The 14,134-nt window shown below is 41.1% G+C and overlaps 1 protein-coding gene across 1 annotated transcript in view; it reads right to left on the minus strand.

Annotated features, from left to right (window-relative positions):
* Window positions 1–6,925: 6,925 nt before the first annotated feature.
* The window catches only part of LOC140198880 (interleukin-10 receptor subunit beta-like), a 64,579-nt gene continuing 57,370 nt past the window's right edge, over window positions 6,926–14,134 (minus strand). Inside the window, exons 8-9 of the mRNA XM_072260065.1 lie at window positions 12,504–12,661; window positions 6,926–8,924 (exon numbers count right to left, since the gene is read on the minus strand). Coding sequence (XP_072116166.1) covers window positions 8,619–8,924; window positions 12,504–12,661 — 464 coding nt within the window. The 3' untranslated portion in view covers window positions 6,926–8,618. The remainder of the gene's footprint in view (window positions 8,925–12,503; window positions 12,662–14,134) is intronic.

Consider the following 14,134-nt stretch of genomic DNA (forward strand, 5'->3'; position numbering starts at 1 on the left):
GTCTACAAATGGAGGAAATTCAATACTGTTGCTACTCTCCTTGGGAGTGGACATCCTACAAAGATCACATCAAGAGCACAACATGTAATGCTGAAGGAAGTGAAAAAGAACCCAAGGGTAACAGCAAAAGACCTGCAGAAATCTCTAGAACTTGCTGAAGACTCTAAGAAAAAAGAACTGAACAAGAATGGTGTCATGGAAGGACACCACAGAGGAAACCACTACTCTCCAAAAATACACATTGCTGCATGTCTAAAGTTTGCAAAAGACCACCTAGATGTTCTACAATGCCTCTGGCACAATGTTGTGTATACAGATGAAACAAAAGTAGAACTTTTTGGCAGAAATGCACATTGCTTCTTTTGGGGGTGGACAAAGGACACTACACACCAACACCAAAACCTCAATCCAACTGCGAAGCATGGTGGAAGGAACGTCATGGTTTGGGGCTGCTTTGCTGCCTCAGGACCTGGACAGCTTGCAATTGTTGAGACAATGAATTCAAAATTGTATCAAAATATTACACGAGAAGTCAGGGTAGCAGTTCGTAGCCTGAAGCTTAATAGGAGTTGGATAATGCAATAAGACATTGATCTGACAGACAAGAGTACATCAACAACAGAATGGTTTAAAAAGACGAAAATTTGTATCTTGGGATGGCTGAGTCAAAGTCCTGACCTTAATCCCATAGAAATGTTGTGGAAGGACCTGAAGCAAGCGGTTCATGCAAGGAAACCCACCAACATCCCAGAGTTGAAGCAGTTTTGTAAGGAGGAATGACTTAAAATTCCTCCAAGCCAATATTCAGGATTGATCAGCAATTACCGGAAATGTTTAGTTTAAGTTATTGCTGTAAAAGGGGGTCACACAAGTTACTGAAAGCAAAGGCTCACATACTTTTCCAACTAATACATGGAATATTTGATAATTTTTCTCAATAAGTACATGAACAAGTATATTTTTGTGTTATTTATTTAATTGGGCTCTCATTATACAGTCTTAGGACGCATGAAGATCTGATCACATTTTAGGTCATACTTATGCAGAAACAGAGAAAATTCTACAGGGTTCACAAACTTCCCAGCACCCCTGTATATCATGTTGATTCTGCCTGCTAAGAAGGTCCTGAAACAATCTGAAATGCCCTCAAGTGTTGGAAAAGTTCTGGAATCTCCACTAATTCCACACATGTAACAAACATGATTTGTGAAAAGAGTCTTTGTTCATCTTTTACAAGAGAATCATCTCCTTGCTATTTAAGTACAAAACTAGCACCTTGACTTCACATTTTTTCAATGGGCGGGAAGGGCTGACATGTTGATTGGCAGCAAATAGCCTATCTGGAGGTCAATCCTTTAAGTCGTACTCCAAGTGGCTGTCCCGCCCAAAATAGATTAAATTAGAATTAGATGAGATTTATTTATTAATCACATGTACATCAAAGCAGTGAAATAATTGTGCTGTTGTTAAAGCAAATCTGAGAATGTGCCCATAAATGAAAAAGACTGCAGACGCTATAATTCTGACAAAATCAGAAAATACTGGAAAAACTTAGCGGGTCAAGCAGCATCTGTGAAAGAAATGGTCAGCGTTTTGGATCAAAGACCTTCTCAATTAACGAGGTGCAAGTGGCTTTGTACAAAATTGCTATGTTTAAGCTTCCTTTTGGCAGGATCTTGCAATGGCTGATTTTTTAATATCAAAATAAACTTTATTCATAATAAAAAAGTTATTTACAAAAATAAACTGTGCAATGCCTTTTCATTCTTACATTCATAGACAAAGTTTTAAGTAGTGTTCTATTACATTCCTTAAAACCAATAGGACTGTTGCCACTTTAAGCACCCCCCCCTCCCCGGGGTAATACACTACAACAATTAAGGGGCTTCCTCACTCCACCTCACTCTCCAGTAGTGGAACAACCCCATACTGTGGCCCTTCCTCGCTGAGCTCCTGTGGTGGCTGCACCAAACTTCAGTGCATCTCTCAGCACATACTCCTGCAGCCTGGAAAGTGCCATTTGGCAACATTCCTCTACAAACATCTTGATGTGAGGAGAAACCAACAAGTTTCAGCCAGACTAAAGGACGTCTTTCACCGATTTGATGATCTGCCAGTAGCACTTGATGCCTGCACTGGATGAGCCATGACACAGAACCTTTGCATTTTTGTCCACACCCACCTGGCAAATCTCGAGTCCGCAAAGAGGTGAGCAACCATCTTCGATTGGACGAGGTTGTTTACAGAGAACAAAGTGTCTGGCAAATAGGAGGCTTTAAAAGTATAATGTCAAGAGTTCCAAGCCTACACTTTACTGTTCAGATGAAAGGTAAGGCTAGCAGGTTTAGGGAACCCTGTTTGATGAAAGATATTGAGGCTCTAGTTAAAAAGTGGGAGGCATGCAATGTGCATAAGCGTTTAGGAACTAGTGAATCTCTTAAATGCAGGCCTATAATAGTTATTAAGAGAGAAATTAGGAGGACAAAAAGAGGATATGAGAAGGATCTGACTGGAAAGGCAAGGCAAAATCCCAAAAAAATTCAATAGGTATATAAATAGTAAAAGAAATGCTAGGGAGAGAATAGGTTCCCCTAGAGATCAATACAGATGATTGTGGAACCAAAGGAAATGGATGAGTTTTACAATGAATATTTCTCTTCAGTTTTTACTGGAAAATAATAGGAAAGTTAAAATGTGGGAAATCTGTTGTTTTGAACCACATACAAATTAGTAGAGAGAAGATTTTTGGAAGCCTTAAGGTCATTAAAGTGGATAAATTCCCTGGTGCATTTTCAGAACTTGTGGGAAGCTAGAGAAGAAATCGCAGAGGCCCTTGCTGAAATTTTTATTCATCTTTGGCCAGAGGTGAGATGAGGACTGGAGAGTGGCCATTATTTAAAAAGGGTAGCAAAAACAAGCCAGGAAGCTACAAGCCAGTGAGTCTGACATCAGTGGGGTATAAATTGTGCCCTGGTGTCAGAGACCAGGTCTGATTCAGGGCAGTCAGCTCGGCATTGCCCGTGGGAATTTATGTTTGAAAAATCTCTTGAAGTTCTTCCATGAGGGTAGGGTAGTAGAGGTTGTCTATGTGAACTTTAGCAAGGCCTTTGACAAGGTCTCTCATGGAAGATAGACTCAAAGGTAGGATTGCAAGTGTTCCAGAGGGAACTGGATTCATAATTAGCTTGGTAGGAAGCAGAAGTTGGGGGTTGTTTCTCAGGCTGGAGGCCTGTGTGTTCGATTGGTGCTGGGACCTTTCTTTTAATTTGTATAAAGGATTTGGACGTGAGTGTACAAGGCGTGGTTGGAAAATTTGCAGACGGTATTAAAGTAGGTTGTGTTGTAGATATTCTAGAAAGTTATGAAAAATTACATTTCTCTGGATTGGAAAGCAATTTACAAATCCTCAGCCCACATACCTTATCAAGATCCCCCTGTAATTTTTCATAAACTTCCAGAATATCTACAGCACAACCTATTTTAGTATCATCTGCAAACTTTCTAACCATGCCTTGTACACTCATGTCCAAATCATTTATACAAATTAAAAACAAAAGGTCCTAGCACCGACTGAACACACAGACCTCTGGCCTGAGAAACAATCCTCAACAATCCTATAAACAGTCCTTATATACTTCCATCCCCCATCAGGAAGGTCTCAAAGCTCTATGCTTCTTTTTGGATTCCAGACCTAATCAGTTCCCCTCTACCACCACTCTGCTCCGTCTAGCGGAATTAGTCCTTACTCTTAATAATTTCTCCTTTGGCTCCTCCCACTTCCTCCAAACTAAAGGTGTAGCTATTGGCACCCGTATGGGTCCTAGCTATGCCTGCCTTTTTGTTGGGTTTGTGGAACAATCTATGTTCCGTGCCTATTCTGGTATCTGTCCCCCACTTTTCCTTCGCTACATCGACGACTGCATTGGCGCTGCTTCCTGCACGCATGCAGAACTCGTTGACTTTATTAACTTTGCCTCCAACTTTCACCCTGCCCTCAAGTTTACCTGGTCCATTTCCGACACTTCCCTCCCCTTTCTAGATCTTTCTGTCTCTGTCTCTGGAGACAGCTTATCCACTGATGTCTACTATAAGCCTACTGACTCTCACAGCTATCTGGACTATTCCTCTTCTCACCCTGTCTCTTGCAAAAACGCCATCCCCTTCTCGCAATTCCTCCGTCTCCGCCGCATCTGCTCTCAGGATGAGGCTTTTCATTCTAGGACGAGGGAGATGTCTTCCTTTTTTAAAGAAAGGGGCTTCCCTTCCTCCACTATCAACTCTGCTCTTAAACGCATCTCCCCCATTTCATGTACATCTGCTCTCACTCCATCCTCCCGCCACCCCACTAGGAATAGGGTGTCCCTGGTCCTCACCTACCACCCCACCAGCCTCTGGGTCCAACATATTATTCTCCGTAACTTCCGCCACCTCCAACGGGATCCCACCACTAAGCACATCTTTCCCTCCCCCCCCCCCCCGCATTCCGCAGGGATCGCTCCCTACACAACTCCCTTGTCCATTCGTCCCCCCATCCCTCCCCACTGATCTCCCTCCTGGCACTTATCCGTGTAAGCGGAACAAGTGCTACACATGCCCTTACACTTCCTCCCTTACCACCATTCAGGGCCCCAAACAGTCCTTCCAGGTGAGGCAACACTTCACCTGTGAGTCGACTGGGGTGATATACTGCGTCCGGTGCTCCCGATGTGGCCTTTTATATATTGGCGAGACCCGACGCAGACTGGGAGACCGCTTTGCTGAACATCTACGCTCTGTCCGCCAGAGAAAGCAGGATCTCCTAGTGGCCACACATTTTAATTCCACATCCCATTCCTATTCTGACATGTCTATCCACGGCCTCCTCTACTGTAAAGATGAAGCCACACTCAGGTTGGAGGAACAACACCTTATATTCCGTCTGGGTAGCCTCCAACCTGATGGCATGAACATCGACTTCTCTAACTTCCGCTAGGCCCCACCTCCTCCTCGTACCACATCTGTTACTTATTTTCATGCACACATTCTTTCTCTCACTCTCCTTTTTCTCCCTCTGTCCCTCTGAATATACCTCTTGCCCATCCTCTGGGTCCCCCCCCCCTTTGTCTTTCTTCCCGGACCTCCTGTCCCATGATCCTCTCGTATCCCCTTTTGCCTATCACCTGTCCAGCTCTTGGCTCCATCCCTCCACCTCCTGTCTTCTCCTATCATTTTGGATCTCCCCCTCCCCCTCCAACTTTCAAATCCCTTACTCACTCTTCCTTCAGTTAGTCCTGACGAAGGGTCTCGGCTGAAACGTCGACTGCACCTCTCCCTAGAGATGCTGCCTGGCCTGCTGCGTTCACCAGCAACTTTGATGTGTGTTGCTCAACAATCCTATGTCCCCTTTCCTCCTCTATTACTTCTGGCAGCATGTCCCGGGCATTTACCATCCTCTGTGTAAAAACTTGCCCTGCACATCCACTTTAAACTTCTCCTCCCCTTTTTTATTTGACATTTCTACCCTAGTAAAAGGATTTCTTGCTATCTACCCTATCTATGTGTCTCATAACTTCAGTAACCTTTAAAAAGTTCCATTAACACTCCATTATCATGTTCTGTCCTCTCAGGTCTCCAATGCATTCTGTCTCTCGCTCCACAAAACTGACAGTCTGCAGCTAGATCAGCCTAAGCTCAATCTTTATTTCTTTATTTTTTTTGCTGCTGTCCATGATGCTTTAGGATCATTAAGCTTTTGGGGAGAAAATTGGAAAGTGGTTAAAAGCAAAGTACTGGAAATACGATGCAGGTCAATATTTCAGAAATGGGAACAAACTTGGGAACCAACTCTAGTAAGCATTAAATATGTGGATGACATGTTGATAGGTTTCAACTTGTCCTATAAAACTATGATTCCTTAGGCTTGTATTTATTATATAACTGATGAAGATAGAGAATGGCTGCTATAAAAATCTCAGGATAAACCTTTGCCCTGATAGAACCCTGTAAACATTGGTAAACTTCATAATCCAGACAAATAGTCCAACAGTAACTTGGTGATCCTTGCAAAAGACTCTCAACACACAACAGAGACACCCATGCCTTTAATTCACTGGCTTCCACTCGCTTTGAGCATAGTTCATTGGTTTGACCAATTTTGCTTAAGATTTCTACACACTGGTTACAAATCCTATTTTGTATTTTTCCACATGGAGAAAGAGATGTTAAGTAGAAAAAAAAAATAGAAATAAATGGTCCAATTTTGAATGATACACATAAATCTTAAAATTCATAATTCTGGATTAAACTACTATTTAAACAATGGAAACCAAGAAAATGTTATAGAAATAGTGCCATTATACATAATGCTGTTCCAGCTGGAGGGAGTCCAGAGGAGGTTCACGAGGATGATTCCGATATGAAAGGGTTAACACATGAGGAGCATATTGTAGCTTTATGCCTGTACTCACTGGGATTTAGAAGAATGTGGGGGGATCTCATTGAAACCTACTGAATGTTGAAAAGACTAGATAGGGAGGATGTGGAGAGAATGTTTCCTCTGGTGGGGGTATCCAGCACGAGATGGCACAGCCTTAAAATTGAGGAGCGACCTTTTAGAACAGAGGTAAGGAGGAATTTCTTTAACAGTGAGTAGTGAATTTGTGGAATGCTCTGCCACAGACTGCGATGAAGGCCAAGTCCATAGGTATATTTAAGGCGGAAGTTAATAGTTTCCTGATTGGTCAGAGCATCAAAGGATATTGGGAGAAGGCAGGTGTATGGGGCTGAGTAGGATCTGGGATCGGCCATGAAGGAATGGCAGAGCAAACTCAATGGGCTGAATGGCCTAATTCTGATCGTCGGTCTTATGGACATATATCACTAAGGTAGGATCCCACCCAACATGCCCAATGCACAAGATCCAAGTTTTCTATAACAAAGATTTTATTTTCAATTTCAATGCTAATTTCACATTTATAAAAAAATGAAAGGCAGGTTTGGTAAAAGATTACATTTTGCACAGCTCACACATCAAACCAAAATTCTTAAAGCTTTATCTGTTTGTAAATATCAATTTAAAATCAATCTATACATCAGATAATCATTGATTTATCAGAAGCACTGACAACAGTTAACTGTTTTGACCTCCTGCAATAATGACACTTAGTAAGTGGCTGATAACTTTGTCAAAGGTTATTTAATATTTATGGTTGTTTGTTTTATTAACTTGTAAAAACATTTAAAATTGCATAAAAACTTTCTATGTTAACTGATACATCTATAAATTGTTAAGCTAGTTTGCACAACAACAAACTGCTAATCTTTACGTAGTTTGCCTATAATGTGTAAATCTTTTCATGGTAAACAATAGGGAAATTTGTGCAACCCCTATATTTTATTTATTTATTGACATACAGCACAGAATAGGCTCTTCCAGACCTTTGAGCCACATTGCCTGGCAATTACCTCATTTAACCCTTGCCCAATCACGGGACTATTTACAATGACCAATTAACCTTCCAACTGGTAGACCTTTGGACTGTAGGAGGAAACTAGAGCACCCCCTGAGGAAACTCACAGGGAGAACGTACAAACTCCTTACAGGCAGTGGTGGGAATTGAACCCAGGTCACTGGTACTGTAAAGTGTTGTTCTAACCACTACGTTACCTATAATGCTGCACTAAGTAGTAAAACCACTTGTAGCCCATTTCCTGCTTGAGGTGTTGGACTGGGGTTACTCTGAATTGATATTGCTTCAAAAATTTGTACCAACGAAAATTTAGTAGCTCACAATGAGATCTGTACAACAAGGCCAAGAGCACAACAAAATACACTTGTTCCGGTGGCCATGACAAAATTGTTGATCATATCCATTACATAACTATGAAATGCAATTGCCATTTCAATCAAGGTTATTTGAACACTGGCAGCATTGATAAAGTCTTATTGTCATGATCTATATCAGAAGACATATCATGGATCCATTTATTGTTAGGAACTCACAGTCGACAGTGTCAAGGTTCATGAATATGCTCCTTAAGCCTATATCAGAACAGAAAGACCATACAGACTCTTGTGGTTGAGCACCACCTCCTTAAAGTCAATTAAAATGTATCAAAACTTGAATAATTTTCTTCTTGTTATACAGAACTGCATTGCACAGAATCATAGCCTTTTACCATTCACATTTCCATTGTTACATTCAAAAATCCATTGAAACAGGATAGCTTACCACCTAAGCAGAGGCATGCTTTTGCAATATTTCCTATTTGAAAAGAACCTCTTTTGACAGAACTGTCAAGTTTTTTTTTCTCAGCAGCAAAAAATATGTCTTAAAGCCAAATATTTTCATATTCCAATTACTATACGTCTTACGGTCTTATATTCTAATTATGCTTAGATGGAAAATGTATCAGGTGGCTTGGCTATCTACCTCCTTCAGTAGTCCAACTAATCAAAATGTTAGCAGTCTGAAGGTATTTATGTTAAGACATAAATGACTTCTGTTGTGCAGCAAAAGTGTTGTAGAATTCAACAGTTCCATTTCCTTTAATGCAACTTTACCCATTTAGTACACCACAAAGTCAATATCTGGAAGCAAAAGGAATGCTCATGGTAATCCATGAAACATTTGTTATTCCTATGTTTTAGATGCATCATCTATGTTCTGTGGATTTTTAGAGGAAGAATCTTGTGTACTATTTGAATAATGTCCAGAATCTACACTTGATTGACTGCTTTCCATGTCCTCGTCTTCGCTAGGAAATTTTGAGACAGACTTGATTGTCTCTCGGTCCATTTTCTTCTCACCGGCTTTAGCTGAATTTAGTAACACTGGTGAAGTTTCTGATTGTGACACAATAGAGAGTTTATCCCAGTGATCCTCCTGGAGGTCATCTTTAAGCACCACTGGAAATATAGGCTGTTGGGATGATTCGGTCAAATACTGAAAAAAAAACATTTATTTAGTTATTTTATAGTATAAATATTATTTTTATGTTTGATTTTTCAAATTAATTTTCTGCCAGACAATTTTATTTGCAGGTAAAGGCCACCAACCTAGGCAATACACCCCTAATTTTGAGTTTTAACATATCCCTACAGCACTTCACCAAGTAAAAGGCTCAGAGTAGATTCCCAAGTTATATTCCATTGCTGGCAAGCAAAAAAATGTTTGGATATTAAGGATATCAGGGGATAAGGGGTTAATTGGTTGGTTGCACAGGCTCAAAGGGCCAGAAGGGCCTTTTACCATGATGTATCTCTAAATAAATAAATACAGGAAATAAATACTGAGGTAAAATACTAGCCATGATTTTATTCAATAATTGTGAGAGCATTAGGATGTAGTACTTACTCCCTCTTCTGTATATAATTTCCCATTTATTCCACCCAGTTCCTGCCTCCAAGGAATGGCATATAACTAATAAAAATCTTGTATTTTCTCTGCTCGCTGTAATTTTCTAGCTCCTAAAATATAGTTTTATCCATATCAAATACCTCGGGACTTACTTTTACATAAATTAAAACATATTGAGGTAGATAAGTCCATAACACAGATAAAACAGATGGAACCCTGATCAAGTGTAGCCTAGTTCTTGTGGGAAGCTAGGGAAGAAATTGCAGGGTTCCTTGCAGAGATATTTGTATTATTGATAGCCACAGGCAAGATGCCAGAAGACTGGAGGGTGAATAGTGTGGGCCTTTATTTATGAAAAGCCTGAGAACTACAAAGTGATGTTAGTGTTATGTAAGTTATTGAAGGGGATTTAGAGAGAGAGGATCTACATGTATTTGGGAAGACAAAGGCAGATTAGGGATAGTCAGTCCCTGTGTAATGGGGAGCTGTCTCATGAGTTTGATTAAATTTTTGAAGAGGTGACCAAGAAGGTAGATGAAAGGAGTGTGGTAGACATCTACATGGACTTTAACAAAGCCTTTGACAAGATACCTCATGGCAGCCTAGACCAGAAACTTCGGTCACACAGGACCCGGGGCAAGTGAGCCAAATGGATACAAAACTGGCTTCAAAGCAGAGGATTTGCTGGAGGGTTATCTTTTAGGCTGAAGGCCCACGACCAGTGGTGTACCACAGGGATTCCTGCTTGGTCCACTGTTGTTCATCATTTATGTCGACAATTTGGATGGGAATGTGAGTGCTATAGTTAGTAACTTTGCGGATAATACTAAATTTGGTGGTATGATGGACAATGTAGAAGGTTATTTAAGATTATAATCAAATCTTGATCAATTGGGCCAGGGAAGTGAGGAATGGTGAGTGGTAGAACATGAAAAGCTCGGGATGGAGCGGTACAAGTAGACAGCAAAGTGAAGAAGGATTTTGGCATGTTTGCCCTTCATCAACAAGAATTTTGAGTACAGGAGTTGGGGTAAGATCATAAAACATCACATTATAGCTCTACAAAACATTGGTAAGGCCACATTTGGAGTAAGGCATTCACTTCTGGTTGGCCAGCTAACGGAAGGATCTCACGAAAAAGATTTAAGGATATTACTGGAATTGGAAGATATGGGTTATAAAGTGACAATGGACAGGCCGGGAGTTATTTTTCCCCTGGACCTAAGAGGCTGCAAGGAGTCTTTAAGAGGGATATAAGTAAGAAGAATGGCCAAAATCTTTCCCCAAGTAGAGTCCAAAACTTACAGAAAATAGGTTTAAAATGAGAGGGAAAAGATTTAGAAGGGGACCAGACAGGCAACCTTTTTAAATCTGTGTCTGGATTGTAATACAGAGGAAACAGTAGAGGGAGGTACAATTTGACATTTAAAAGGCCTTTGGATGGGCATGTGAACAGAAAAGGTTAAACAATTAAAGATTAGCTTTATTTGTCACACATACATTGACATATCAAAACCTACAGTGAAATGTGGCATTTGCATCAAATCAAATCAGCAAGGATTGAGCTGGGCAGCCAGTAAGTGTTGCAATGCTTGCAGTGCCAACATAGTATAGCCAGAACTTACTAATCCACTAACCCTAACTGTATGTCTTCAGAATGTGGAAGGAGGTGCGAGCACCTGGAGGAAACCCACATGGTCTCGGAGAGAACATACAAACTCCTTACAGGCAGTGCGGGAAATGAATCCCAAATGGTGATTGCTGTAAAGCGATGTGCTCACCACTACATTACTATGCCTCCTATAGTTTGGCGTGATATGGACCAAACGGAGACAAATAGGACTGGCTCAGAAGGCAACTTGGTCAACAGTGACGAAATGGGCCCAGGGGCCTGTTCCTGTGCTGTATAGCTCTATGACTTTCTGAGTTCTGGTGCTTTTCCTGCCTCAATGGAGCACAATCTTGTTTTTAAACATCCGCAGAGAAACTAGTGGCACCAAACCAATTAGTCCTTCATTTTCTTCTCACATATGAACCCGGCTACTATTTATGCAAGTCCCCCTAAAACTGCCTTCACTATCAGGCCCTTCAGCCCATCTAGTCTGTGTTGAGCTATTTTTCTTCCTATTCCCATTGACCTGTATCTGGACCACTGCCCTCCATACCCTTCCATCCAGGTACTTACTCAAACTTCTCCTATATGTTGAAATTGAACCCACATCCATAACTTCCACTGGCAGCTAGTTCTACACTCTCACCACCCTCTCTAAGTGAAGAAGCTCCCCCCAATGTTTTCCTTAAACATTTCACCCTTTACCTTAACCCATGAGTTTTTGTTTTAGTCTCACCTAACCTCAGTGGAATAAGCCTGCTTGCATTTATCCTATCCATACTACTCATAATTGTATATATCCCCTTATTCAAATAGCCCCTTATTCTCCTACACTCCAAGGACTGAAGTCCTAATCTATTCAACCTTTCCCTATAATTCAGGTCCTCAAATTTGGCAACATCCTTGTAAATTTTCTCTGCACTCTTTCAATCTTATTGATAACTTTCCTGTAGGTAGATGAAAGCAACTCCTGCAACTTTTTAATAGAGCTTCGTTTTTAGCAAACAGCGAAATACTAATAAATATTTGTTGCAAATGTAGCAAATACTAATAAATATATGTTTCCAGTTGATCATATTCAGCATCGGAATCAGGCATATGTCATGAAATTTGTTAATTTAGTGGCGGCAGTACAATGCAATACAAGATAATATGGGAAAAAAGTAAGTAAATCAAATACAGTAATTCAACATATATGTATACTGAATATTTAAATTAAAAATAATTAAAAATCAAGGCAGTATTAGAACTGATACCTATAGTTTATTTTATTTTTCTCCTTTTGATAGATATTCCTGTGGTATAACAGCATTTCTACTCAAGCTGGCAGACATTTAAATGTGCAGGATTACTTCATGGTTGATCCAGAATTTAATGTTGTCTTGTTGAACATGCCTGACAACAGCTCTGTAACTTGACTTGGAGTAAGATTTAAAGACATAAATTTCCTTGTGAATAATCCTGCATCTTTAAATATAAAACTGTACGTTTGGCTGATCAACCAGCCAAATTGAAGACTTTCTGGCTGAACAGGAATAAAAGGTGAATCATACCTCTCTTATATGCACTGGGAGGCTGTAGGATGGGTACATTAGGTGCTTGACCGTTCTGCGTACATAGATCACAAACAGAAAACATCCCAGTGTTATCAGCAAAACAGTAAACAACGCGATGAATAGGACCTGGGCTGCTTCGATTGCTCTTCTCTTAGCTATATGTAAAAAAAACACCGTCGTTAATGGGGGTGTTGAGATGCAACCCAAGACATCAGTCCTTTACAACACACTGCACCAGGACTGGTAACAGAACTTAGAACTTGTAGAGTCCTAAGCACAGGGATAAATCAAAGTTAGTATTTGCTCAGAGTTATTCCATCATTGGTATCAATCTGATGTTATCCCAAATTCACCTCTAATGGAGGAGGAGGAGGGAGAGGGGGAAGAGGAAGAGGAAGAGGAAGAAGAAGAAGAAGAAGAAAGCCCTTAACTCTGAGTGGAGTCATCGGAACTTTTTTAGCAGGCTTTCTTATTTTTACGAGACCGAGTTGCTAGCTCAACACTCAACCCAGCACGGATGGAAAGTGTGCAAGGGAGCCGGCTGGATTCAAACTCGGGAGCCTTCGCTCCGAAGTCCGGCGCTGATTCCACTACGCCACCAGCCGGCTACCTCTAACTGAGCACATAACTAATTCACAATTACCCGGCATGGTAGAGGTGTTGGGAGCAGAACAAGCACACACAGGGCTGAAAGTCAGCTCATCAATCATTCACTTTAGTCATATCTGCAATATGGAATAAAAAGCGACGCGGCGGACTGTGACATTGTAACAGCAACTGTTAGTCTCCCCTTTCACTGTGAAATGGGTGATATCGCCTTGTGAGGGAGAGGGGGAGGGGGGAGAGAGGGGGGAGAGAGGGGGAGAGAGGGGAGAGGGGGAGAGGGGGGGAGGGGGGGAGGGGGGGAGGGGGGGAGGGGGAGAGGGAGAGAGAAGGGGAGGGAGATAGAGGGAGGGAGAGAGACACTGTGGCATGTTTTGAACTGTTGGGTAAACAGTAGATTCTGTTGACTGCAGATCATGGTCTCTCTTTGGGGGCTTTTGCTGTTGCTTGGTGGGTGGTGGGTGAAATGGGTGAGGAGGGGAAGAGGGGAAGCTGATGCTTTGCTGCTGCTTGCATGGGGAGGGGGAAAAGAGGGGGCTTTGGGGTTCTAACGTTTCTGTCATTCATTCTTTTGTGATTTTTGTGGACGTCTGCAAGGACTAAGTATCTCAAGTTGTATACTGCATTCACTCTATGATAATAAATGGAACATTGAACCATTGAACACTGTCACTTGTTTTCTGAATATTTAGCCAAGTAACACAACGGAAACATCAGGATCAGAAATATATCAGAAAAAATATTAAGGGTGAGTAGTAAATCACAAAAGTTTCTCATTACTTTGCTGCATCAGCAAGATAATTGCACTATTTTCAATGGAACCCTTCACCAGAGGTTCAGTTCAGTAGTAATTTGATCCCATGTACAGCATATCTTCACAAGTAAGGAATAAAAATGAGAGTTCAGTCTTTGTGCCAGAGTGCATTTCCATCAGAGGAATCTAAGGTAAATCCACTTGGTTGAGGCATGAGAAATCCAAAAGAGAGGTTTAGATCTTTAAATGCCTGATTTACTGTTGTACTGAT

Source organism: Mobula birostris, chromosome 6 (assembly GCF_030028105.1).
Source record: "Mobula birostris isolate sMobBir1 chromosome 6, sMobBir1.hap1, whole genome shotgun sequence".
Classification (NCBI taxonomy): Eukaryota; Metazoa; Chordata; class Chondrichthyes; order Myliobatiformes; family Myliobatidae; genus Mobula; species Mobula birostris.